Source organism: Mauremys mutica, chromosome 3 (assembly GCF_020497125.1).
Source record: "Mauremys mutica isolate MM-2020 ecotype Southern chromosome 3, ASM2049712v1, whole genome shotgun sequence".
Lineage (NCBI taxonomy): Eukaryota > Metazoa > Chordata > Testudines > Geoemydidae > Mauremys > Mauremys mutica.
This window is the reverse complement of record NC_059074.1, coordinates 200,613,930-200,641,044: the sequence shown is the minus strand read 5'-3', so window position 1 is coordinate 200,641,044 and position 27,115 is coordinate 200,613,930. Positions and strand designations below refer to the sequence as shown.

At 42.1% G+C, this 27,115-nt stretch overlaps 1 protein-coding gene across 2 annotated transcripts; it reads left to right on the top strand.

Moving 5' to 3' along the window:
* On the top strand, positions 1 to 27,115 carry ANKEF1 (ankyrin repeat and EF-hand domain containing 1). Of its 2 annotated transcripts, none has more exons than XM_045008829.1 (10): positions 1 to 129; positions 2,794 to 3,181; positions 3,971 to 4,170; positions 7,408 to 7,557; positions 9,704 to 9,827; positions 10,728 to 11,547; positions 18,191 to 18,417; positions 22,103 to 22,293; positions 24,785 to 24,919; positions 26,845 to 27,115. In XM_045008829.1, the coding sequence occupies exons 2-10, from the start codon at positions 2,836 to 2,838 to the stop codon at positions 26,995 to 26,997; spliced, it is 2,346 nt and encodes a 781-aa protein (XP_044864764.1). In that variant the 5' UTR covers positions 1 to 129; positions 2,794 to 2,835; the 3' UTR covers positions 26,998 to 27,115. The 2 variants fall into 2 exon arrangements, with proteins under 2 accessions (XP_044864764.1, XP_044864765.1); XM_045008830.1 differs by having other exon boundaries at positions 60 to 129; positions 2,798 to 3,181.

Here is a 27,115-nt window from a genome sequence, read left to right as displayed (position 1 = left end):
CACGTGCGGGCGGGGCTGCCGGTTGCCATGGGAGCTGCGGGCTAACAGCCTCCCGCGCGCTGCCTGTCCCGGGGCGCGCCGCAGCCCCTCCAGCGCGCGCGCGTGCCTGAGCCATGCCGCCCGCGGGAGGTGAGTCCTGGGCTCGTGCTGGGTCCCGAGGGAGCGCGCGCAGGGGCCTCCCGCAGTGCATGCGGGGCAGGACCCTCCCCCCCCCCCCCGCCGCCCGGGGTGTTTCAGTGGGGTAACGTGCTCTGCAGGGCGTGAGCCCTCGTGCGGTGCTGTGGGTGCAGCGCCAGTGCTGCGGCCCGCCCCCAGAGGTGGCTGCATTTTAACAGTGGGGGTGGGGGGGTCGCTGTGGGGAACTTTTGCCAAGTTCTTTTTTAGGAGGAGGAGACGTGCAGTAGAAATGCAGGGTGGCTGCCCCTGAAGCCTGCACTCCTGCAAATACTGACACACGCACTCCACTTAACCCTGGCCTGGGCAGGAGGGAAGCCGCGGGGCTGGCCCATCCTTTGCCAGTTCTGGTTTGTTCTCCAAGTATCCCTCATTAGAGTTAGGGAGGAGCATGTCAGTTGGAAATGTATGTTAGCCCATCACTGTGTGAATGCATTTCTCATCAATCTTAATAGATGTTGCAGAAGAATAGATACATTAAGCCCCTACTCTTTAACTGCAAGGCGTGCTTAGCCCCAGGTCTCCCAGGTGGCACTCAGGAATGGCCCTTACACCCCAGTCCTGCAATGGATCTGCACAGGCAGATACGTGCGCTGAGTGTGGAACCCTGCTACCTTCCATGGAGGTCGACCCATGAGGAGCTCAGAATAGGAACGGGAGATTTAGCAATTACAAATTAAAAACAGACACTGGAGCTGACTTTTAATTTTCTAGATGGGTGCATGAGTCAGGTGTGAAGTCCCCGCAGTGTCCATTTGCTTCTACGCTACGCTATATCTCTGTCCAAACAGAACATTTTTTGAGAAGTGACATACAAGTTAAAAATAAAAGGCTTAGAAGGGAAGGGGATATCTAGCTGAGCCCTACCTGTAGCCTTGTAATTATTTGCTGTACTGGGATACATTTTCATCAGACTTTGTTGCTCATCTCCCATTAAATATGAGTCAAATGTAGTCTTTATTTGTATAAGGGAATAAACACATGAGGTATTGTTACCATATTAAGTTCTTTTATGTCATAATATAAGGCTCATGCTTAGATACACTGTCAGTCTGTAAACTAATTAGAAATTTTAAAATGCCTATTTTTTTAAAAATACAAAGTCTGTGATAACGTTTACTGATTTGTGACATTTACTCCTTTTTTAAAAGCTAAATTTCAAGTTGACAAAGTAGTTTCAGTGACTGTACCTGTCCTTGAATTTCTCTGCCAGTTTTTGTGGTTTTACATTTTCCAGGGTTCTTTTTTTGTTTGTGTGTGTTTCTTTGTTGTTGTTGTTGTTGCTGGGTGTGTGTCTCACACAAACAATGGGCAAGGAGCCAACAATATACACAAAGTGCTGACACATGCACACACTAAACAGGAAAAACATTTCCCTTTTCTAAACTCTTAAAGCCTTGCTCTAGCAAAGACTTATTGTAATCCTTGAGACTATGTTTGTGAGTAAAACAAAGTGCGTATGTAGGTGTTTGCAGGTTTGTGCCTTAGGTGTTACTGATAACAATAACGGGGAGGGGGGGAAATCAGGCAGCGGTGTGATATTTTTACAGTTGATAATGGCCTTTGAAAAACACAGTGGGGGAGATTTTCAAGGGCACAACGGACAAATAGGCCCCCACCTTCCATGGAAAGTCAGTGAATGGGAGTTGGACATCATCTACTCACACTTGCATGCCCTTGAAAAGCTTCCCCTTGTGCATCTAGCTAGTTTGGCAAGTTCCAGGCCGAAACAAGAATCTGCTTAAAAGGATCTTCCTACTAATTGGTGCACTGGAAAAATAATTAAACTGAAATTAAAATGTTTTTTGATTCTCAACCTAGTCCATCACAAAACCACGATTGAATCTGGCACAATTAGCTAGTGTCTCCCTCATTGTTTTTCAAGAGAGAGAGAAGTGTTACAGGTTTGGATTTAGGTTTATTGGCATAGCTATGTGAGATGTTTGCCAGAGTGTACCTGGCTCAAGGCGATGCCATCAGTCCTTCCTCCCAACAAAGAATAATACGTCACAGGTAAAACTGATTAAAACTATGTAATGAGTTCAGTTCCTAATATTTGCTTAACAACACAGACTAGCAAGATGCTGAGCAATATTAAAAAAAAAAATCAGTACCAGTGTAGTTGCAAATTGCACAGAATTAGAGTTGGTGTTGGTAACATCATCCGTGTTTTAACGTTCCCTGACACTTCCCATTTTAGTATCCTGTTTTCAGTTGTTTATAACTTTGACAAACTGTAATGGCTTGGGCTGGAATTTTCCATGCTGAGTGTTTGTCTGAAACTGAATTATTTAGAAAAGTTTCAGCAAAAATGGTTCAGCGATTTCCAAGAGTGAGTTTAGGGAAAAATGTTGTTTTTTTCCCCAATTTAAAAAAAAAAATATTGTACAACCATTTTCACAAGAAATTCCAACTCCTCCATGCTTTGGAGCAGGGATTTGAAATTTGTCAGGGAGGTTGTGCTAGTGTCAGGGGTGTGCCTTCTGCGGCTGTTGTGAAAATCTGCTAAAATTGGCCAAATTATAATCCTCTAAAAATCAATTTGCACATGCTCAGTAATGATGTTAGGAGAATAACTTCATACCTGTTTTTTTGTGGGTTTTTTTTTTTTTTGCCCAGAAAGCATTCCCTTTGAAGAAGACTAGTTTCAGTTGATCAAGGATGTCTTTGACGGACAAAAGACTTGAAAATTTGCAGATCTACAAAGTTCTCCAATGTGTTCGCCAGAAGGACAAGAGGCAGATAGAGAAGCTGACCAAACTTGGATTCCCAGAACTCATTAATTTCACAGAGCCTGTCGATGGAGATAGTGCCCTTCATTTGGCATGCATCGCAAATGACATAGACATGTGCAACTTCTTGCTGGAGCAAGGAGCTCATCCAGATGTTCAAGATCGAATGGGACGCACTCCTGCAATGAAAGCAGCCGAGCTAGGCCATGACTTAGCCTTGGATAAACTAGTGAAGGCTGAGGCAGACATGACCATAGTTGATAATGATGGAAAAGGTAAAAAGAGTCCTGCTTAATCATATTAGACAGAAAAAGTATCTTTGGAGCCAGAATCAACACAAATTGCAATCCTGCTTTCTCACCACATATCATGTGCCAGCTATGTTTGTTATGTCCCCCTCTAGTGGCTGGTCAGCATAGTGGGTAAAAGTCTTCTGCTGCAGGATTGTTCTTTGGCTCATGTAGCAAAGGTCTGTGGCTTGAACATCCTGAGATTCAACCCAGGGTGGGTGTTCACTACACATCCAACCCAACAAAGCCATTTTTCTTAAGAGCTTTTGTGGTGTTGAAAGTGAAGACATTTTTACTGGATCAGGCATTTAGGTTGTAGCTCTCCCCAATTGTTAGTTTTATATGTGCCTAACTCTTAAGGGTCAGATTCTGATACCCTCACTCTCATTGAATATTGCTTTACTCCACAAGTGGTCCCGTTGAAATCCCAAATATCATTTCATGTGTTCATTTCTTAAGTCCTCATCCCGTAATCTGATTCAAATGAACAGACCATTATGCCTGAGAAATGAATGGGTCTCTATACTGGTTCAAGGGGTCTGTCTGTGCAGATCAGATTCCTGAATCAGGGCCTTTCCTGCTACACCTTCTACCCTGATATAATGCTGTCCTTGGGAGCCAAAAAATCTTACCGCGTTATAGGTGAAACTGTGTTATATCAAACTTGCTTTGATCCACCAGAGTGTGCAGCCCCGCCCCCCCGGAGCACTGCTTTACCGCGTTATATCCAAATTTGTGTTTGTTGCTTAACAGCCATTTTGTTTTTTGTTCCAGGCGTTTTGTTTTACTGTATTTTACCTACGAAACGGCACTTCCGCTGCGTTCAGATTGCTTTAGAATACGGCGCAGATGTTAACAACTGCACTATCGATGGGAAGCCAGTATTCCTACAAGCCTGTGAACAAGCACACGAGATTAAAGAAATATGTCTGAAATTTTTGGAAAGAGGAGCAGACCCGAATGCGATAAACCTAGTAGGAATGTTTCTATAATTAAATATGTATACATACTCTTGTAATGCAGTTGTAAGACCACTACAATATATGACCATAAATCTTTAAATTGAAATAATAATGAGACACATCAGGCCGTTAACTTCTGGGCAATGCACAGATTACTGCCACTGATAGCACCTCTCCGTCATTCTTGTTTTATTTTACTGAGGTCCCACACCTGGATCATTTATCTCCTGTTTTGGATTTTGGTAGGTTGTGATCCAGTTATTTATATGCATAAAAACAACCAGGTCATCTCCCCAAATGGGGTGAAGTGCTATCGCCTGTTGACTGTGCCACAGTGAAGCTGTGTCCATTGCACTGGCTGAGGGATCTGGCCTATTGTTTTAAATGTTGAAATTATATTCAATAAAATTAGAAGCATAGTGTGGCCTGCCCTGCATGAGAACCAAGGCAGTGAGATGTTACAAGAAACCGTATCCTTTACCCTCCTTTCCACCTGCACAGCTTTGCAAGGGGCAGCCATAATCCAGGTCATTTATTTGTTTATCCAGTACAATGAGACATTTTAAAAAATCCAGACCAGTGCTCAAGGCACATTCAACGTTCCATATGTTTCAGGTAACCACAAATCCAGGAGCTTATCCTCATCCCTCGAGTTAAAGTCCAGACATTCCTCATGTGCCCACAAACACCATCCCTCACCGCGTTTTTGTCTCCCAAGATGACCATGCATTAAAGGTCAAGAGACTCAGGCCATTTCAGCCCAAGAGAGGAATGAGTTCCAAGCCATTCACAGAGAGTGCTCTTCCAGCTGCCCCTCTTTATTAAAGTGTGGGGGCCTCCAACTGGAATGGCTTTACTGACTGTGGGTGATATGAGCTCCAGTGTGCAAAGAAAGGAGAGTGTTAGTACCACAAATGGTGCAAGACACTCCATAGGGAATGGCTTAGGGATATTGCCCTGCTCTCCCTTAGTATCAGCTGGTGGATTGAAGCTGGAACAGGGACCTGCTTGCTATGCCTCTCTTCCCTCCCCTCCACCCCCAAAATCTTAATAGCACTTCTCCACAGTAAACTCCCTGAGTCCCACAAGACACATTCAGCCGGCCTGGAATTTGCACAAGCATAATCACTCCAGCCACTTGCCAGCAATACAGCAGCTACTTCCAAATATACCCTTTGAAATAGACCAGAATAACCGATGAACAACCAAATTTCTTTACTTATTAACTATTGAGTTAATCTGCTTGTTTTTATTGGGTCAAAAAGCAGTGCAAAATTTAACGATTTTTTTTAATAAGATAAAAGAATCCCTGGCACCTCCTCCTAACAGTGATAGGCAATGAGGAACATTTTAATACCGGAGCTTAGCCGTAGGGAATTATTTTCTGCTCAGTCAGTATCTTCACCACTCCCTAGGACAAATAGTTTCCTATTCACTGTGACTCACCGTTTGGCCCCAGCTTGTACAGAATAATTTTCAAAGGAAGAGAGTCTCACTGCCTGGCTTGCATGTCCAGGGTGATGCCAAGGGGAAGGAGATTCTATTTCCTCCACCTCTGGCCAGCTAATCATACTTTACCTGACTGGAGAACACTTATATTAGAGTGCTTCACAAATACACATATATATATATGACTCCACTGAAATGTGCCCGCCTCTGGGGTGTAAAGAACAACAGCGCAATGTCTTAATAATTCTAGACTATATTCCCCTTTCACATAAACACATTTGAAAGAGACAAAACGTGCAGGCAGCTATGCAGAAAGGTAGCAATCCAAGTAATTCTGCAATACACACTTGGATTGGTGCCTAGCCCCAGGCATCAATAAACCCGTCATGTACAGCCCTATCCTGTGGTTATCTTACTGGCATTCCAGCATAAAGCCACCCTCCAATGTGTGGGTCTGCCGTAGCAAGTAAGGGGCAGAGCATGTGCCACTGACTATCTAAGAAGATATGCTATGCATAAGGAAAGGTCTCTGGGTCACCTAAAGCCAGATATTCCTAAGAGTGTGTATTCTGTTGTAACAAAATGTGTACAAATGTCATGCATAAATGTGATGTTTGTACTAGCATATGCTAGTTTTGCTTGGGAATATGAGAATACTGATGGAATTCCCCAAACCCTGCCATCTTCTAATAACCCACCTCCTCCTTGACAGAACTGGTGCACTGAATCAGTCTTCCCTTGCACGTCCATCTTACCACATGGACACATCTAGCACAAGTGGTTTTCAGGCACATTTTGCAAAAAGTTTTTGGTATTGGCTAGAACCGTTGCTCTCAACCTTTCCAGATTACTGTTCCCCTTCCAGGAGTTGGATTTGTCTTGCGTATCCCCAAGTTCCACCTCACTTAAAAAGTGCTTGCTTACAAAATCAGACATAAAAATACAAATGGCATAGCTCACTATTACTGAAAAATTGCTGACTTTCTCCTTTTTACCATATAATTATAAAACAAATCAATTGGAATATAAATATTGTACTTCCATTTCAGTCTATAGAGCAGTATAAACAAGTCATTGTATGAAATTGTAGTTGGTACTGAGTTCACTAGTGTTTTTTATGTAGCCTGTTGTAAAACTAAGCACATATCTAGATGAGTTGATGTACCCCCGGAAGACCTTTGCGTACCCCCAGGGTACATGTACCCCTGGTTGAAAACCACTGGGCTAAAGGAGCCTATGGTCCCGTGTCCCTCTCTAGGTCATCTGTGACATGGAAGAACAATCGTACTCTGTTTTAAGTCTGTATCCACAGTTGTGGACCTCCTAAGCAAGATCCAACAAGCCCTTTGAGTGTATGAGAACAATGTCAGTTGCTGGGTGAGGAGCACGTCACTGAAGTACCCAAATGGCTGAGCTGAGCTTTGCTGAATATCTAGGGGCTGATCCCACAAACATGCCTCTGCGTAATTTTCCTCAAGTGAGTAGGCACAGTGACTTCATAGGGACTACTCACTTGAGTAAAACTACTTGTGTAGTTACTTATAGGGTTCAGCTTATGTGGCTTGATCCTATAGCTTTTACTCAAGAGAAGACAGTGGGACGGCTCACATGTTTTAAAGACTGTAGGATTAGGTTCTTAAAGATGACCTGCAGAAGACTTTTGAAATTATTGGGCTTGCACCCACTCTTCTTTGCTTCTTTATGATGCATAAAGGAGGCCTTCAGTTCTTCTATCCCCTTGTGACACTGGCTTGGGCTGTCTCACATGAAAACAAACGTAAAAAGCTGTTTAATTTGCAGGCTACTGGTCGCACTGCCTTAATGGAAGCAGCAAGAGAAGGCGTAATAGAGGTGGTGCGTGGCATACTTGAAAGAGGAGGAGATGTTAACATATTTGACAATGAAAGACACAATGCTGCACATTTTGCCGCCAAAGGAGGCTTTTTTGAGGTATCTTTGTTGATAGTACTGAAACTTAACTTCAAAGCTACTCAGCCTGTTTTTCCCCCCCAAGCCAAGCAGCTTTGCTGATTAAGCAGAGAAATCAGTATTCATGAATGGCTTCTATTAAACCATCGAAGGGAATTTAGAAATTATGGTATTTCTCTTATAAATCGGCAACAATTTCCTGTGAGGTACCTATAAATGCATGTTCCTACTTATATCTGTTGCGGATGGGCCCACCAGGGCAGAGGGGTCTCACAAGGCTGTGGGTTGTGGCTGTCTCTCACGAAGGAGGTGTTGCTTGTAGATGCCCAGTGAGGGGGAGCGGCTTCTTTTCTTCCCTGTTGTTTCTAAGGCATGTTCAGGACAGCTGTGGATTTGACCTCTGTAATTTCAACAGAGGTGGGGGAACTGATCTGCAGCAACTACCCCCCCATTCCTACCCCAAAGATCTCCACATTTCTGCTATAGAGAAGCCTGAAGGCAATGCCCACCCCATTGGTACCATGTTGTTTGGATCTAGGGTCACTTACTGTAGCAGTATTGTTCTATCTGTCACAGGTAATTGCCTCTTAAAACACAACAGCCTTGGATGGGTTGGTGGTAATAGGGATTGAACGTGGGCTCTCTGGATTTAAAAGCACAAGCTCCTACTGCCTGGCTAAGGAATCACATAACTATAGCAACCTCATAAACTTTTCGATGTAGACTAATCAGTGGAGAGGGACAGAGAGCTGCGCAGTGTGGGCATGGATTACACAGTATTTCAATTAGGGCTGTCAAACGATTACAACAATTAATTGTGATTAATCGCTGTTTTAATCGCACCGTTAAACAATGATAGAATATCAATTTAAATGTATTATAAATATTTTGGATGTGTTTCTACATATTCAAATATATTGATTTCAGTTACAACACAGAATACAAAGTGTGAAGTGCTCACTTTATATTATTATTTTTATTACAAATATTTGCACTGTAAAAAAGATAAACAAAAAATAGTGGAGTACACAAGTCGAAGCATGAAGGGGCATACTAATGTTTAGCATATCTGGCACATAAATATCTTGCAACGCTGGCTGCAACAGTGCCATGCGAATACCTGTTTTCACTTTCAGGTGACGTTGTAAATAAGAAGCAGGCAGCATTATCTCCCGTAAATGTAAACAAACTTGTTTGTTTCAGTGATTGGCTGAACAAGAAGTAGGACCGAGTGGACTTGTAGGCTCTAAAGCAGGGGTCAGCAACCTTTCAGAAGTGGTGTGCCAAGTCTTCATTTATTCCCTCTAATTTAAGGTTTCGCGTGCCAGTAATACATGTTAACGTTTTTAGAAGGTCTCTTTCTGTAAGTCTATAATATACAACTAAACTATTGTATGTAAAGTAAATAAGGTTTTTAAAATGTTTAAGAAGCTTAATTTAAAATTAAATTAAAATGCAGAGTCCCCCAGACCGGTGGCCAGGACCCGGGCAGTGCGAGTGCCACTGAAAATCAGCTCACGTGCTGTCTTTGGCACCCATGCCATAGGTTGCCTACCCCTGCTCTAAAGTTTTACATTGTTTTGTTTTTGAATGGAATTATGTAACAAAAATCTACATTTGTAAGTTGCACTTTCATGATAAAAAGTTTGCACTACTGTACCTGTATGAGGTGAATTGAAAAATAGTATTTTTATTTTTTTTACAGTTCAAATATTTGTAATAAAAAATAATATAAAGTGAGCACTGTACATTTTGTATTCTGCATTGTAATTGAAATAAATATATTTGAAAATGTGGAGAAACAAAATAATATAATAAATTGGTATTCTATTATTGTGTAACAGTGCGATTAAAACTATTATTAATCACAATTAATTGTTTAATCGAGTTAATCTGTTTTGAGTTAATTGCTTGAGTTAACTGTGATTAGGGTGACTAGATAGCAAGTGTGAAAAATTGGGACAGGGGTGTGGGGGAGGGTAATAGTCCTCTATATAAGAAAAAGCCTCAAATATCGGGACTGTCCCTATAAAGTCAGGACATCTGGTCACTCTAACTGTGATTAATTGACAGCCCTAATTTTAATTATTAAAGTTTAAAAAAACCAAAAACAAATCCCAGTCATGTTAGTGCAGGGTTTTTAATGGCATTGACTTTGCTTTTCTAGATCCTAAGAATTATTTCAGCTTATAATGGAGATGTGGGGCTCATTGCTATGAATGGGAACACGCCACTTCATTACGCTGCTGCTGGGGGGTTTGCGGATTGCTGCAAATTTATAGGGCAAAGAGGTAAACAAACAACGTGTATTTACATAGATTATACAAATCTTTGCTTGTCTTCTGTGCTAAATACAGGATTTCACTTCTCTATAAATGGAGGATTTGACTTTCCAGAACTGTCACAGTTGCACTTGTAATGAGCATTTAATCCACTGACAAATATAGATTGTCAGGAAAATGTTTCTAGCTGTGTGGCTGTGAGCCTGTAGAATAATTCTCAAAGGAGGCAGTGGATGCTCAATAGATTTGAGTCATTTAAAACTACGCTGGGCTAAGTATTTAGGCATACACAGGTGGGAACGATATTCCATTAGCATTGGGATGGATTTAATTCTTTCAGAAGTGAGTGCCCACAGCTGCTTTTGAAACTTTTACATTTCATAGGAAAATAATCATTGTATCACTTAAAGGGACTGATCCAGAGCCATTGAAATTAACGGAACGACTCCCCTTAATCTCCATGTGCATTGGATCTGGCCTCAGAAATCAAATTCAGTGACACACCTGGAATTTAACACTGTTTCCACGTGAACCTGCAAAATCTGTTCATGCTCTGTTCATGAGGTCCAAACATTTTAAGTGATGGCACCACACATAGCCAAACTGAAATTCTTGGGTACAGAATGGTGAGTTAAAAATAGTATTTCAACCTTAGCTCTGCTCTTCATGGCTTCTTTTATTGGTTTAAGTAAAATCTTTAACATTTTCAGCGTAGTATTTGTATTTAATAATTATCCCACTCCCTAGTTAAAAAGTGCATTTAATAGTTCTGTCTAGATCCCAGACCGTATAAAATTATAGACCCATGTTAATAATTATCTGCAGCAGTTTGCGGCAAATCTGAATTAAGACTTAGCTAGTTTTATACGCCATCTTGTTTTTGCAGTAAAACGATTTCTGTATGTTTAGGTTGTGATCCGAAATGGAAGAACCTACTAACAAAGACCCCAAGAATGACTGCCAAAGAAGGTGGTTTTAAAGCAGCATCAAAGGAACTGCGCAAAATTGAACGACTCCATGCTAAAATCTCCAAACCTGGACCGAAGGAAGACAATCCACGCTGGGCAATGAGGTTGCACGATTGGTCCTTAGAACACCAGACAGCCCTTCGTGAGGCATTTGAGGTGGTGGACAGAGGGGATGGAACAATAAGCAAAGATGACTTTGCATCAATTATTCAGGAGAAGTGTGAGTTTGTGGATCCTGAACTAATACAAACCGTTGCCCAGGCACATGATAAGTCTCGTGCTGGGGGGATTAACATTGAAGAGTTCTTTAAAGGTTCCAAATACTTGCAAAAAGCCTATCTCATTTCGTCTTTTGGACCCAAAAAGAAGAAAGGGAAAAAAGGAAAAGGCAAAAAAGGCAAGTTCTCCATCCCCATGCCCATCTGCGTCATACCAGAGAGCTTGTGCCCACGCCGAATAGATGGCGGGACCTCTATGTACATGATTGAGACCTATCAGAATGTGACCGATGGTAACCGCTTTCATCGGGATCACCCCCCTGAACATCCTTTGCAGGATGACTCTGCGTGGTACATTGATGAGCCGGAGAAGACTTACACCAAGATCAACTATCTTACTAAAGCAGGAGACATTGTGTCACTGAAAAAAGCATTTGAAGAGGGGGTCCCAGTGGACATTAGAGATGTATATTATAAAACTCCTTTGATGGCTGCATGTGGAAGTGGAAACATGGATGCTGTGAAATATCTTCTAGAGAAGGGGTAAGTTTTTGTGAGGAGGGTTGTTTTTGTTTTTGCACAGTGTATATATTTGATAGTCACTTAGACACAAAAGAAAAAAAAGTGGAGATATTTAACTTTATTTTTAAGAATTTGCATAGTTTATTACTGGACAATCAAAGCATTGCAAGCAGTAATGAATTTAGCTTCATAATGCCCTTGAGGTAGGGTATTGTTATTATGATCCTTGTTTTTGAAACAGAAGCACTTAAAGGTGATCTTCAAAGTTGGCTAAAGCCAAGCTTATGCTCAAATAAATTTGTTAGTCTCTAAGGTGCCACGAGTACTCCTGATCTTTTTACGGATGCAGGCTAACATGGCTGCTACTCTGAAACATTTTCAGAGTGTTTGCTAATTTAGGGGATCTGAGCTTTTGGTTTTTCAGAAGTGCCAGGTACTTACATATCCAGTTGAAGTCAATGGGATCTGCAGGTGCTTAGCACCTCTGAACATCAGCCTTGGCGTGTCCCAAATTGGGCATTCCAAAAATGGAGGCAGTCAAAATTAGTGGATGCTTTTTGAAAATGTTGGCCTAAGTGACTGGCCGAAGGTCACACAAGCAGTCTGTAGCAGAATTGGGAATACATCCTAGATCTCCTGATTCACATTGCCTTTAGAGGCAAAGGTGTGAATGAAACTGGTGCATAAAAGCATTACTTCTATTCTACAGCCACAGCGGACTGACACGTGTGCTGAGTAGATCAGGCTTCAGGTTGTAGTCAGACACTGCTATCTAATATATTCACCACTTTAAAAGTTCTGCAGCAGATTGTAGTCAGCAGACACACTAGGGAAATCTTAATAATAAAAGGTAGGGTTTTTATTTTGAATGATAGTTAACGATTCATTAAAGTAATTTGGAAGATGTTCCCTTAGGCATTTATCTGAATGACTGTAGGGCTATACCAGAGCATGACAGGGTGTCTGTTCAAAGAGGAGAACAAAAGAGCAGTATGTTATGTTATATGCAAAAATCGCTACACACAAGTGTGATGGGTTTTAAAAAAAACCTTTTTTTTTAATTTTAAAGACAATGACGTTTACATTAGCATTACTCTCTACATGTAGCAATTCCCATTTCCAAGGGTGAGCAGTTACTTTAGGGGGACCAGACAGCAAAGACCCCAAAATTGGGACTGTCCCTATAAAATCGGGACATCTGGTCACCCTAAGTTACTTATAATCTTAGGCTCTGTTGTTAGTGAAGCCTTGTTGAAGTTGGTACATGCTCCTGTATCTGTCAGCTTCACCAGCAGCTTCCTGATTCAGCAGACCTTGATGTTGTTCATAAAGCCCATGGGCTCGGTTCAGTGTCGAAGCGCTCAGCCAGGTTCGTTGTCGACAAAGCACAGTTCCAGTGCCCCATAGGAGCTACAGGTACACCACTATATGTATGCCTGCGACAATGGTACCAGCTCAATCAGGACACTAGGATCCGGTCCCCTAGGCCAACAGAAAGGTGCCCCTCCTATGTCTTCTCCTTTTATACACCAATATAAAGAAGTTCCGTATTACATTCCATATGCTTTTCATTATTTTCTTGTACCTTGCACCTGCTAGTTTTAACAATACATCCTCATCCATTATCCTGTCATTCCCTCAGTATCTTACGAGGGGTCTGTCTGTCCCTGAACCATCTCCTGGGAATGTGTTCATGCAATGACATGAGAACTCTGGGTGTTCCTGTACCATCCTCTCAGGCCTGGAATCTGCTTACCTGGTGTTAGCTAATACCTGGTGCATTGAAATTTTGCCAAGGCCAGGCTTCCTCTGGTTCACAGCCTTTGGTTCTTACTGTTAGCTGTGTGTAGGGCTCCAGTAACGCCTATATTGCCTACAAGCCCCAATCCTGAAGAGGCTTAAACTCGTGCAACTTAATGCATTTCAGCACTCCCATTAACATTGATGGGACATTTCTAAAGTTACGTACACGTTTAAGCCTGTGCATTCTTGGGGTCTAGTGGTTATGCTCATTGGGCCAGTTAATCTTTACTGACGTCATCAAACCTCCATTGAGTTCAATGGAGTTACCGCTAGGATAAATTTTGCCCCTTATGTTTAACATTTGGACCTTGTAACATGGTAAAGCACTGTTAATTTGGGGATTTTAAACAGACAAAACCAGGAAATTCAGAGGTAAAGTGCCATAGTAAATGTCAGCTTTGTACCTTTCGGCAGGATAGAATTTCAATATGTGGTGAAAATATTGCTATGGGAATCTAACTGGGCTCCGTTTTATAACATGGTCTTTCAACAAACCATATCGAGTGGAATACAAAGTGTTCTGTATGTTCATCTAAGGTTCTAGAAAATGGTGCAGTTTGAACAGAAATCGGCAGTGCGTGCTGTGGTTTATTTGCACGGTTTTGCTGGAGCAGGATTATAAATCAGTTTGATTAAAAAAAAATACAGCAAGAGACAGTGCTAACATACAAGTCCTGTGTAAATCAACGTTATGCCCTCCCTGGAATTCTCTGTTCAGATCTGATCAGCTTGTCCCTAAAAGGATAAAATAGAAGCAGAGGGGGTTCAGTGAACAGATGGAGAGAATAATTGCAGGCCTGGAAAATATTGCATATGAAGAGAGACTGGAAGGCTTGTGGCTCATTGACTCCAGAAAGGAGATGAATCGGAAATGATAGTGATGTATAAAATAATTAATGGTATGGAGATGATTGAGCACTTCCCCTCCCGCACTTTCTTACACAAGATCAAGTGTTATCCAATGACACTGAAAGCCAGCAGATTTAAACCTGGTAAACAAATAACACTCAATTATCCTGTGGAACTTATTGCCAAGATGTCACCGAGGGCAACATTTCAGTGGGATTTTAAAAAAAGATTAGACATTTATATAGATTACAAGAACATCTAGGACTACATTAGTAAAGAATTTAAAAGACACGTGGATGGAATGCAAACCCTTGTGTTTCAGGGCATAAAGTCACCTTTTGGCCAGAGCCGTTTAGGAAGAAACTTATCCTGAAACATCTTATAACTGCGGGGTTTCTTGCATCTTCCTGTGAAGCATGCGGTATTGGCTCCTGGACTAATGTTCTAATGGATGCTTCAGTTGAGCAATTTTTTACTCCTTGTAAACCCACGCAGTGGGGCTTCTGAGAGGCAGCAGCCTTGGAGAGGATTGTGGGAGGAGCTTGTGGCTTGTTTGAAAACAGGAGGGAGCATCTTTCTCCCCTTTGATCATCGAAGGAACATAGATGAAGTGAGAAACCAGGAGAAGTGGCTGATGGAGCCCCTCCTGTTCTGAGCTCCACCTGAGGGAGGTGTCCCACAATCAACTGGGTCCCAGTCCTGCACAGATGGACCCCTGCATGCATACAGGGCCTCATTAACTTCAGCTTGCACACAGGTGTCTGCATCCCTGGATCTAATTGCGTTGGACTGAAGACAGTCCTTCAGACCACTGCATTTCTGTTAATTCAGTTCTTTGCATATAAATTTTCATTTCCAAAAAGTAAAAAAAAAAAAAAAATGAAGAGTGAGTAAAATAAAAATCAAATGCAAAAAATATGAATGGGGAAATATTAAAAAAAATGAAATTAACCAGAAGGGAATATGGAAGAAGGAGGGAAAAGTCTGAATATAAGATGTAGAAAGTGTAGAGGCATAATCAGAGTCACTATTCAGGTCACATTTTATGAAGCAGCTATGTCAACAATATTGCAGCAATTTTGATTATTTCTGTTCTGTAGTAAAATAAAATATTGATATTCTTTCTGCTAGCCTAACTCTTATGCTTTCTCTCAAGTTGCACATTTCACTTATGTCATGCCATCATTGCTGTACTGCTGTGTAGGATAAACTGGATAAACAATACTGAAAATACACTCCCTCCCTCCCCCCTGATTACAGCAGTGTGAAGTTTTTAATACCAATCTTGGTTCTTTCTAGCTCTGAATAATTAAAGAAATACTGTAATTTTCTAACTTAAAGCTGTCCAGGCATGCAGTGTTGGATCATCAGCTTGTATAAATCAGCATAGATGCTCTAGTTTCAGTGGAGCTATGCTAATTTATGCCAGAGGTCTGGCAATTTATAAGTTAAAAGCAAACATGAGTATTATTTGATCCTACAATACGCAGCCGTTAACGTACTGTGAAATCTGGGTAGTAAACTACTTGGCCACATCCCTTTTAGGATGTAACTAGTTCAAAATAAAATCAGGTGCAGTGACTTAAAAAAAAAAGGTTGAGAAAAATCTAAAGAAAATCAAAGGAAACGATCTGATAATTGGATGAGCTTCCTTTTCATGTCTCCTTTCACTGTCATCCCTATTTGGAATCCATAGGCTGTAATTCTTTGGGCTGTGGAAGAATATTCAACAGATGAAAATGTTAAACTGGGAGGGGAACTGAAATAAATGATGTAACTGGACTTTAGAGATAGTACCTGGAAGAGTTTCTGCCCCACATCTATTGTGGCCTGTCCCTTGGGCCTTGTCTTCACTGCATCAGTTAGCTCAAGTTAACCTAGCCCCAGTGAGCACAGCCACACTGCAAAACAACACTGCAGTTACACAGTGTGGTTGGATTATCGGGTGATGAGTTACTGTAAGTCACTGCATCCTAGGGTTTAAAGCACCATTGAACTTGACCAGGACATTTTTGTGAGTGGATGGGAGTTGAGGAAAGCGTAACCCTTGGATGATCACGTGAGCTAACTGTGTTGTGAAGACATGCCCTCAGACCGGCTTCGTTTTAGGCCCTGATCCAGCTCCTTTTGGAATTGAATGGAAATTTTACCTTGGGCTTCAGTGGAAGTAAGATCTGTATTTAACCCATACTCCCTCTTTCCCTCCCTCATCCCCTCACAGACTTCTTACTTCTCCTACCCACAGCTCAAGTGCCCGTTCTACCTCTCCAGGTACATCTACACTTGGAGCTGGGGTGTGATTTCCAGCTTGCAGGGACGTGCGCTAGTGAGTGTGCTTAAAAATAGGGTGTCGCCATGGCAGCGCAAGCGGTGAGAGGGGCTCACTGTCCCAAGTACATACCTAGGGTCTCAGCTGGGTTTGTACTTCGGGGGCCAGCCCCTCCTGCCAGTCATGCTGCCGTGCCTACATTCTGTTTTTTCAGCGTGCTCACTTGATCAGAGCTAGCACGAGGATGTCTCCTCAAGCTGGGAATCCCACCCCCACTACAAGTGCTGATCTCGTCTCCTCTTCCTCTTCCATTAGGGGCAAGATCACGGCTTGCCCTGTGTGCCCGTACAGGGGTGTGAAGTGCCTACTCACTATCCTGAACGCTGTGGAGAGAGCAGCCTTTGTAGGGCTCCTACGACCCTTCCTGTGTACAGGGAGGCAGGCCCCTGAGCGACACGGAGAGGCTGGGGCTCTGCCCCCCATAATGAGCCAACACAGCTGAGTCAACTCACATGAGAAAAGTAAACTCTTAGTCTAGCTCAGTGGCAGATTCCTTTCCCCTGAATCATTGCTTCTGAAGCAGCAGAGCACCATGCAGTCCCTTAACCCAGGGCAGATTTTAAAGTGACAATCAACCTGAATTGTTCTGGTAAAAAGAATCTTCTGTTAAAGAATGTAAAACACAGCCATAAAGGTGAGAAGTGGTGGTCCAAGAGGTCCAAATGGAAGCCGAAGGTAGCAGCACGATAAAAGCGACATGTTTGATTAGTGGCATGAATCATTGACAACCCTATTGTTCCCCTCCTTATGGAAGCATTCTCGCAGTCATGTGAGCCGGCACCGTACAGCTCTTCTGAAATGGGAATCATAGGACTGGAAGGGAGCTCGAGAGGTCATCTAGTCCAATCCCCTATGCTTATGGCAGGGCTAAGTATTATCTAGACCATCCCTGACACGTGTTTGTGTAATCTGCTCTTAAAAATCTCCGATGATGGAGATTCCACAACCTCCCTAGGCAATTTATTCCAGTGCTTAACCACCCTGACAGTTAGGATGCTTTTCCTAGTGTCCAACCTAAACCTCCCTTGCTGCAATTTAAGCCCATTGCTTCTTGTCCTACCCTCAGGGGTTAAGAAGAACACTTTTTCTCCCTCCTCTTTGTAGCAACCTTTTATGTGCTTGAAAACTGCTATCATGTCCCCTCTCGGTCTTCTCTTTTCCAGACGAAACAAACCCAGTTTCTTTCAATCTTCCCTCATAGGTCATGTTTTCTAGACCTTTAATCAAGATGGTCAGGGATGTAACCCCATGCTCTGGGTGTCCCTAGAGGTGAAATGGTTTGAATCTGGGATTAGATGACAGGGGATGGATCACTCGATAATTGCCCATGTCTGTTCATTCCCTCTGAAGCAGTGGCTATCAAACTTTTGTGCTGGTGACCCTTTTCACATAGCAAGCCTCTGAGTGCGAACCCTCTTATAAGCAAAAAACACTTTTTAAATATATTTGACACCTTTATAAATGCTGGAGGCAAAGTGAGGCTTGAGGTGGAGGCTGAAATCTTGTGACCCCCCATGTAATAACCTCATGACCCCCTGAGGGGTCTTGACCACCAGTTTGAGAACCCATGCTCTGAAGTATCTGGTACCAGCGACTGTCAGAAGACAGGACACTGGGCTAGATGGACCATTGGTCTGACTCAGTATGGCCATTCATATGTTCTTATGTTTTATTTATTTACAGGGCTGATGTAAATGCAACTGACAATTTCAAGTGGACTCCTCTGCACCATGCCTGCCATGCAGGTCAACAAGACATTGCTGAACTGCTTGTGAAGTCTGGAGCAGTGATCGATGCAGTTACAATCAACAGTGCCACCCCACTGATGAGAGCTATTGAGAGCTGTAGACTGGACTCAGTGCAATATTTAATTGATTGTGGTGCAAAAGTCCAGATGGAAAACAGAAAAGGTAAATACCCACATTGTTTGTGGTCACTTTCAATTAAAACGGCCGTAGAGGGTTTGGGGTTTTTCTCAGTTACACATAAGCTTTGTTGAGACAGTGGACCGTATTGTAAAAGAAATAAAATGAAGTGGTATGTTCTTTGAGGAGCCGGCGGTACTAGATTTCTGGTTGTTGTCAGCATGGTGCGCTGGGGATACAGTTAAAGTTGTCTGAGTAAATTTATTAGCCATGTTCCTATTTCCCAGTGTTTAGGGTTTTCGTTTTTACTATGTGGAACCCACATTTTGAGAACATTAAGAACAGCAATACTGGGTCAGACCAGTTGTCCATCTAGCCCAGTATCCTATCTCTGATAATGGCCAATGTCAGATGCAGGAGCTTGGGGTTCTGTCCCTGACCATCTTGTCTAATAGCCATGCCTATCCTCCATGAACTTCTCTCATTCTTTTTTGAACCCCACTATACTTTTGGCCTTCACAACATCTCCTGGCAACGAGTACCATCAGTTGACTGTGTCTTGTGCGTGCATTTGTTTTAAACCTGCTGCCTATTAATGTCACTGGCTGAATTTCATTCTCATGTTACGTGAAGGGGTAAATAGAACTTCCCTGTTTACTTTCTCCAGACGAATTGTGATTTTATAGACCTCTATCATATCTCTTAGTCATCTCTTTTCTAAACTGAACCGTCCCAGTTTTTTTAATCTCTCCTTTATGGAAAATGTTCCATGCCCCTAATCATTTTCGTTGTCCTTCTCTGCACCTTTTCTGATTCTAATGTACCTTTTTGGAGATGAGGTAACCAGAACTGCATGCAGTATTCAAGATGTGGGCATACCATGGATTTATATCGTGGCATTGTGATTCTTTCTATTCAGGATTTGTGTCGTTTTGTGCTTTTTGAAAAAAGTGAGTCTCAGGAGTTTTGGGGTTCTTTTTGTTTTGATTTATTCTTTATGTGAAGATTCAAACTTAACTCTAGGTTAACAGAGTTTTTTGCAGTGTAATAGAGTGTAATTGAAAACAACTCTGCTAGGACTGTAGTGGCTCCATGGTTTGCAAATCATTATTAGTGAGTACAATAATGAGGGAATGCTAGTTCTGTAAAGCAAAATTGTAAAGGTTTTAATTGTGACCACCTGTAATGGCCATTGTATTTTTACTTTGAATTCTGTATGTGGCACTTGTTTGATGTGCTTCTTCCTGTTTAGCAGTTGGATAGATATTATTCTGCGTTAGCAAAAGTGACAACAAAAATTATCTGGATTTATACAGAAGTTATTACCTTCTAGCAGCAGTAGAGACAGGGATCTAGTGCAGCTCTGTTAGTTTACTTGGTTTTCACGTGATGTAGTGGGAGAGTCTCATTAACTTCAGTCTGCAGAGGTGTCCTATAGTTCTCATGCATCAGAAACTACTCCCAGTAACATAAACTTTCTTAAATTAAAAATATATTGGCTAGGTGTTTTGGCCAGCTGCTGGTATGAGGATCCAAATTATTGATGCAGTCTTGTCCCCATTGACCTCAGCTGGTAGGGTGACCAGATGTCCCGATTTTATAGGGACAGTTCTGATTTTTGGGTGTATATAGGCTCCTATTACCCCCCCACCCCCCCCCCCATCCTGATTTTTCACACTTGCTGTCTGGTCAGCCTATCAGCTGGCAAACTCCAGGGAAGGAATTCTCCACCTGTACTCCGGCCCCTATGCACTCTCATGTCACCATGCAATAGCCAGAAAAGGGCTACAGGGCAATTCTTCTGGTGAAGGTCAGTAGCTCTACACAGGTCCCCTTAGAAGCCTTGGCATAGAAGATATGCCGGGGCAAGAAGGGAGACTTCACAGCTCATTCCTTGAAAGGGATTCTGTCCAACTCCAGATTGCAGGCTGCTGTAGTTAGAGCAGCACTGGAGGCCACTCTAGATTGTGCTGGAGGCTACATTGCCTGCCAACCAGACCAGAATACCAACACCACAAAGGTGGCTTAAAGTCCTCTTTAATTCATGCTGTTTAAGTAATAGTAAGGGGACAAGTTTGTTCTGAATAAAAGAGGAAAAACATGATCCAGGTGTAAACGTCACAGTGGGCCAGATTTTCAAAATAGCCGAGCATCCGATGCCTAAATAAGTAGTTGGATTTTCAAAAGAGCATTCGAACTGCCGGGTGCTGAGCAATCTGGAAATCTGGCCCTTATTTAGGTCTGCAACTGGAAGCTGAGCCCTTTTGAAAATCTGACTCTGTATATGCATCTTCTGCTCTGTTCTAATCACACCTCTGTGGGCAAACAGTTTTAAAAGTAGTGGGGAAAAACTTTTCATACTAGCCCTTTCTAATGGTTAAACAAACTTAAAACCATTCCCTTCATGAGCTATAGTGCACATTTAGGGTTTGTTTGGTTTTAAACTATTGTGAAACATTTGAGTACTTTCTGTAAGGTATGATTATGTGAAATGTCAAAATTGTTGACTAGTGTGGCTTTATTCCTGGGTTGAGACGCACAGCAGCTGTTCAACCAAAACAATGATTATATGGGAGTTCTGTGATCGATGGAGCTGGCATCATTTACAATGAAAACTTTTATTTCTGTTACTGAACATTTTAATCTTGTAGTTTTGGGTTTTTTTTAAAGATATGGGAGCATCTATGAGGGGATAAAATGATTGATCCAGAGGGCCCTCAGTAGAGCTGATTTGGGAAACATAGCTTGTTGAAAACCATAGCTTTGTCAAAAGTGAAACTTTTTGCCAGAAAGGGTCGGTTTCGCTGAAGCTTGCATGAGAAGGTTTCTCAGGTCCATGGGGCACTATCTGGTCAAAGGGTGTGTGCTCCCCCTCTTAACCCCCACACTCCCCCAAATAGGTTGGTGATAGGGTGCTCACTTGGGATGGGGGTTGAAGTCACTGTCTTTCTCAGATCCCGGTGGAGGGTCCTACCTACCAGACTATAAGGTGTTCTTGGATGTGGGGAGGGGAGTCTCTCTGATTTTTTTTTTTAAAGGAACAAATTCTAAAGATTTCAGTCCCCACCCCACAGTGTTAAACTGGAATTTTTTTTTTTAAATCCTAGAAATTTTTGTGGGGCCCCCAAACCATTCCCTATCCAATTCTAGGCCAGAGCCTTGTAATTCCCACTGAGTTCACTGGGAACTGCAGGTGCTCAGCTCCGCTGAGTCTTGCCACAGAGGAATAACTTCTAAAATGATGGTGTTCCATTGGGGGCCGTAAAAGAGGTAGAGATCTACTCTAGCCTGTTTTAAAGCCTGCAATATGCTGACGGCTTCCTGGGAGGGGTTGAGTGCCTCCAAGTAAAGTCAGCGTCTTGCTGAATTCACTTCTATGGGAGTTCAAATATAAACAACAAATGTCAAAAACTATTACAAGCAAAATGACCAACCAAATAATACACGTGATACACAGTTTAGGGGCTTGATCCTGAAAACCCTTCGTCACATAAATAGTGCCTTTAGTACTCCTTCCTGCAAGTATTCCCATTGATGTCAGCAAGGCGGCTAGCATGAGTGAGCACAACTCATGTGTTTCATGGTTAGCAGGCTTGATCTCTCATTGAGTTCAGTGAATTGCAGTGTCATTATGCAATTATGGTGATCAGTGCCACCGTTTATTTTTATGGCTACTGACAGCGATTCTTATCAGGAACTTTGTTTGCTTTTTGTTTTTCTTTTTTAAAAGGCCAAAATACTTTGGACATTGCAAAGGCATACGCTGACTTTAGACTAATTGACCTGCTTCAAGAAAAACTGGACCGTTTGCCAAAACCACCAGAAACCAAAGCAGATAAAGGGAAGAAAGTGAAGAAAGCTGGCAAGCCTAAATCAGCCGCGAAGCCCACGCGGGGGGAGGCTGAAACTGCAAAAGAGGAGGTATGATAGATAGCCTGGGGTAATGAAATACAGCCCAGGAGGCGATTTGATTTGCCAGCAGTTACTCAAATGCTCATTTTCTTCATTTATTTTCCAGACTAAAGCTATAAAGATGCTCTACAAAATACTTACGCAAACCGTGCTAGCACTGTCACCGGTGACTGCGAGAAAGGATTAAGGCATTGGGTATCTGGGATTGAACCCCCATCTCCTAACTCAGGCTTCCTTGTATGACCTTGGGCAGTTCCCCCTCTGAGAAACGGCTTGTCTATTTAGACTGTAAACTCTTTGAGGGCAGGGACAGTGCCCATCACACAGGCCTCTAGGTGCTATTTTCATATTAACAAAAGCCCGTGTGGCTTGCCCCCAGACAAATGGTATAAGGAGCATTTCAGTTCCACGGTAACTTGAGCTTGCTTTTCTGTTTCTCTGGTCCCTGAACCCTTGTTTAGCAGCACTCTCCTCACAGTTACCAGTGCCCCGTAAGGTACTGCTGTCACACCCGCTACCTACTGGCGTCATGTAAGTCACTTTTTGCCAACATGACTCCATTTTTAAAAAAGTTTTGCAATACCCTTATTTACTATCCTGGAAGATCAGACTTTCCAAAAATCTTGGTGGTGGTGCAGGCTGGATTGGGTTGGAATTTAATTCTTCGAAAAGTCTGCATGCTTCTGAGCTGACCTGTGGTGAGAGGGATGATACCCTGAGAGTGTGTGCTGGAGGTTTGTACCAAGCGGACGTAGTGATTGAGGGGCAGTCTGGACGTCACAGATCTGGAGAATGTTACAGAAGAAGAGCTCAATTGTCAGTGTTTAGCTGCAGCTCTTTAGTGCAACCCCTCTGGCCCAGCAGGAGCTGTGGGAAGCATTCTGCCTAATCTTCAGACTAGAACAGGAATAGCGACAGTTTGCTTCAGGGGCAGGGTAAAGAATTCAGAGGGAGCAAGAGCCTGGCAGCATGGACCATGAGAGTGGAGAGCATTGCAGATAGAAGAACTCAGACACAGGGTTTATTATTATTATTTGTATTACTGTGTAACCTAGTAGCCCCGATTATGGACCAGGACCCCATTATGTGAGGTGTTGTACAGACACCGAACAAAAAGACGGTCCCTGTCCCAAAGAGCTTTCAATCTAAGTATGTTAGGTGTCTTTCCAAAGGTCACACAGGAAGTCTGTGTCAGAGCCATGAACAGAACCCAGAGCATCAGAGTCAGACCTTTACCCACAACTTCAGCCTTCCTTTCTGCTAAGCCGCACAGTCAGTACCCAGAGCCCTGTGGTGCTTGCGTGGCCTTGGCTGTGTCAATAGATTTGGCCACTGAAAACGTGCAAGGAACATAATCACTATCCAAGTTGTGGGCATCAAAATGTGTTATTGTAGCACGTGACCCTCACCAAGAGTATTTACTTCGTTTAAAGTTTGTACTTTGCAACGTGTGGTTTCTGAATGACACTCGCCTGCTGCTTTGAACTCGTGTGGTACTCGTTCATTCATCAGCTAAAACTGTGGATTGGGTAATTATCTTAGTGCAGGATAGCCCACTGTCCTGCCTGGTGTGTGATATTCCAGGAATTGTGGGTTCTAAATACAAGGTAGAGAAATGTCCTTTTCCCTCATATAATCTTTACTGTCATCATGATTGTGATATGTTAAAAGGAGACCTGACCCAAAGCCCTTGAAGTCTACAGGAAGACTTCCATTGAGTTCAGTGGGCTTTGGATAAAGCCCCTTGACTTTTTTTTTCCAGTAGTGAGTCTGCAGTTATCACATATTCCGCCTTTTCCGATGTTGAGCTATTTGAGTCATATTTTTCAAACCCTGCCTCTCTTCTGAGTGTTCTTTTCCCTGGTGTGTTCTCTGCACCCCAGCCAGAGCCTTGAGTCCCTGATCTCCCCCCCCCAATACACATTCTAACACCAGCGTTAGCAGCTTCATCATAGTTAAGGCATTTTCAGTCATGACTTTCTTCTGAGTTTATCAGCACTGCTTCTTAATCAGCCCCAGGGGACGCTATTTAGAGATGCAATGTAATTATTCCCTCCCGGACTAAAAGTGCTTTCCTTACAGCAATCCTGCCCTTGACAGCCTAGGGAGAATGTGACTGAGACTAGAAGTTAAACTCTGGTTAACCCCCCTGGTGTAGATGTCCTACGGGCTTTTTCTTTGCAGGCTTGCTAGTTAATACTTGTGATACATGGAAAAAACATCAAGCTTTCTAAACTTGTCAACCAATTATTTTGCAAATTCATCTGTAAATTCCCAAGAACTGCATCCACCTGCCTGATTCTTAAAATGCTTCCCTCGTTTTTATTTCCAATATAAATCGTTACACATTTTTTTTAATGGTTCAATAATAAAAATCCTTTCTAGAATAGATACACACACACATCGATCTGGCTGTCTGGTAAAAGAAATATCCTACAACAACTAGTATGAACAGTGTTTGAAAGGGTGACATATTTGTCTTGTGCTTAAACTTTTGCAGCCACCTCCACCAATCGTAGAAAAATCTATTTTTGAAGAAAAGAAAGAATCCCTTAAGGACAATGTTATTCATCTGAATTCTTTAATAACCAGTGGAGCTACTAAGAAAGTTGATATCACATTCACACCCAGAAAAGTAAGTATATTAGCAGAGCCTCATACTGCTGCATTTTGACGCTGAAATGAATATGACAATAGACCTGTATTCTCTGCTGGTGTAAATATCTACAGCTTGATTGAAGTCAAAGTCAGTTTAGTGGAGCTGAACCCATTAACACCAGTAGAGAATCTGGCCCAGTATATTCAGAAATCTCAAAAATATACAACTTTTATTTGCATGATTTGGAAACATGGCTTTCATAACTAGTATCACTTTGCTTGCTCTGCTTAAGAGAAATCATTGTGTTCTGACTCTAGAAATTAATAGCCTTCAGTATTTTTATTACAAATCAATTGATCAAAGAGCAACAACCTTGTAAAAATTCAGGTGGTTTCTCTCTGAGAAAGATGCTTTCCAATGTTGACAATGAAGTTGTATAAGGGTGTAAGGATGATGCTAGAGTACCGGGGTTAACTCCAGATCAGCTTTCTTCACCTCTTCTACAGCTATTAAGGGGAAGAGATATAAGAATGGCTGCTTTGGAGACAGAGGGGAGAGTACCTTTAGAAGAAAGGGCTGTCATTTGTCTGGCTTAAATCCATTCTAGGGGGTCTTTTTCCTTACTTGTCAGTTATGTTATTATTTTATTTGACTTTGCTGTTATAAACAATAATCTTTGAAGAAAAGACCTTGCTGAAGACAACTGATTTTTTCTTAGTCATTCTCCTCTCCTTCATAAATTAAAGAAATTATAATTAGCCCGTGGAACTCATTGCCACATGATATCGCTGAGGTCAACACCGTAACAGGATTCAAAAAGGGATTAGACATTTAATGTGGATCCATTGTTACAACTGTAACTATATTAAATGTATGTTAAAAATAAGTAACACTTTTAAAGGCTGTAAGCCCTCATGCTTCAGGCATAAGTTGACTTCTAACTGATGGGGCTTAGGGGGAAACTTTCCCTTTGGGCAAGTTATCCCATGACTGCACCTTCCTCTGAAGTAGCTGGTGCTGGCCTCTGTTGGTGACAGGATACTGGGCTAGATGGGTCACTGTTCAGATCCAGAACGGCAATCCCTGTGTTACTGTAACAATTAACAGGTGATATGCACACCAGGACCCCATCAGTTGCAGGTGAAATCTGTGGGAGTTGCACATGCAAACTGACAGAACAGTCAGGCTCCAGTCCTTTTTCAAAGCATGTTTGTAAACATTTGCCCTCACTTACAATGCTCCATTTGCAATAAAGGTCTGTGGCCTCCTCTTTCACACAAAGCTGCAGATTTTGATGCAATCACTGGCTATTCAGCAGGAGTGCTGGACACCCATTTCTGTCTATATCAAATATTCATTGTCAAGCGACAATGGTGAAGTGCGTGTGGCATATGCTTTCCGGCAGCTATTGAAGACGTTTGGAAATTACATTGGGGAACTCTCTGTCACTATGATGCCTTTCAGCTGGGAAAGCTATTTGGTTATGCCAGGTATGGAAGCAGGAAGCAATGCTGGATGTGCCCTCCCATGCCCACGAATATTTTACTGAATGAGGAAGAGGTTTTGTAACTATACAGACTATTTTTAGGATGAGATTTTTAAAAGTGTCTAAGGGACACGGTAGGATTTTCCAAAGCTTATAAGTGAATTAGGTTTCCAGTTCCCATTGGGAGTCAATGAAAGTTAGGCGTCTAACTTCCTTAGGTGTTTTAAAAAATTCCACCCTTAATTGGCTGGAAGTAATGTTATATGAGGGTGAATTTCAGGATTCAAATCACTAATCTCCCAGCTGTTAAAGCAGATATTCAACTAAATAACCAATAGTTTGTCTGTCTGATATTGATTCTAATTTTTTAAAAAAACGATATATAAAAATGTTAAGACAATTGCATAAGAATTATTAGTTAATTAGAACATACTAGCACTTAATTATTACAATTCTATTTATCTTTGTTTTCCAGACTTGGAGCCCAGAAGCGACAACAGCCAGTCTAATAAGAAAGCGGGAATTGCATCGTGAGCGCTTTACTTATGAGGTGGATTTTGAAGACTTCATGATGCCATTTAAGAAGAATTTCATGGGAAAAGCCCGTGCGTTAGAAATGGCGTCTTAAATTAATTCATGCTGTTCTTTGCATCAAAGTTCAGAAAGGGCTTAAAAACAGAGGCTCTTTTTTTGAAGACTGAATCATGTTACCCTTATTTAATGCCCCTCAATTATGATAAAATTGT

Excerpts from the sequence above, each read along its gene's own strand:
- ANKEF1 (XM_045008829.1), top strand. The coding sequence starts at position 2,836 with ATGTCTTTGACGGACAAAAGACTTGAAAATTTGCAGATCTACAAAGTT. Across the intron at positions 11,548-18,190 it reads AAATATCTTCTAGAGAAGGG|GGCTGATGTAAATGCAACTG; the intron begins GTAAGTTTTTGT and ends ATTTATTTACAG. Across the intron at positions 18,418-22,102 it reads CCAGATGGAAAACAGAAAAG|GCCAAAATACTTTGGACATT; the intron begins GTAAATACCCAC and ends CTTTTTTAAAAG.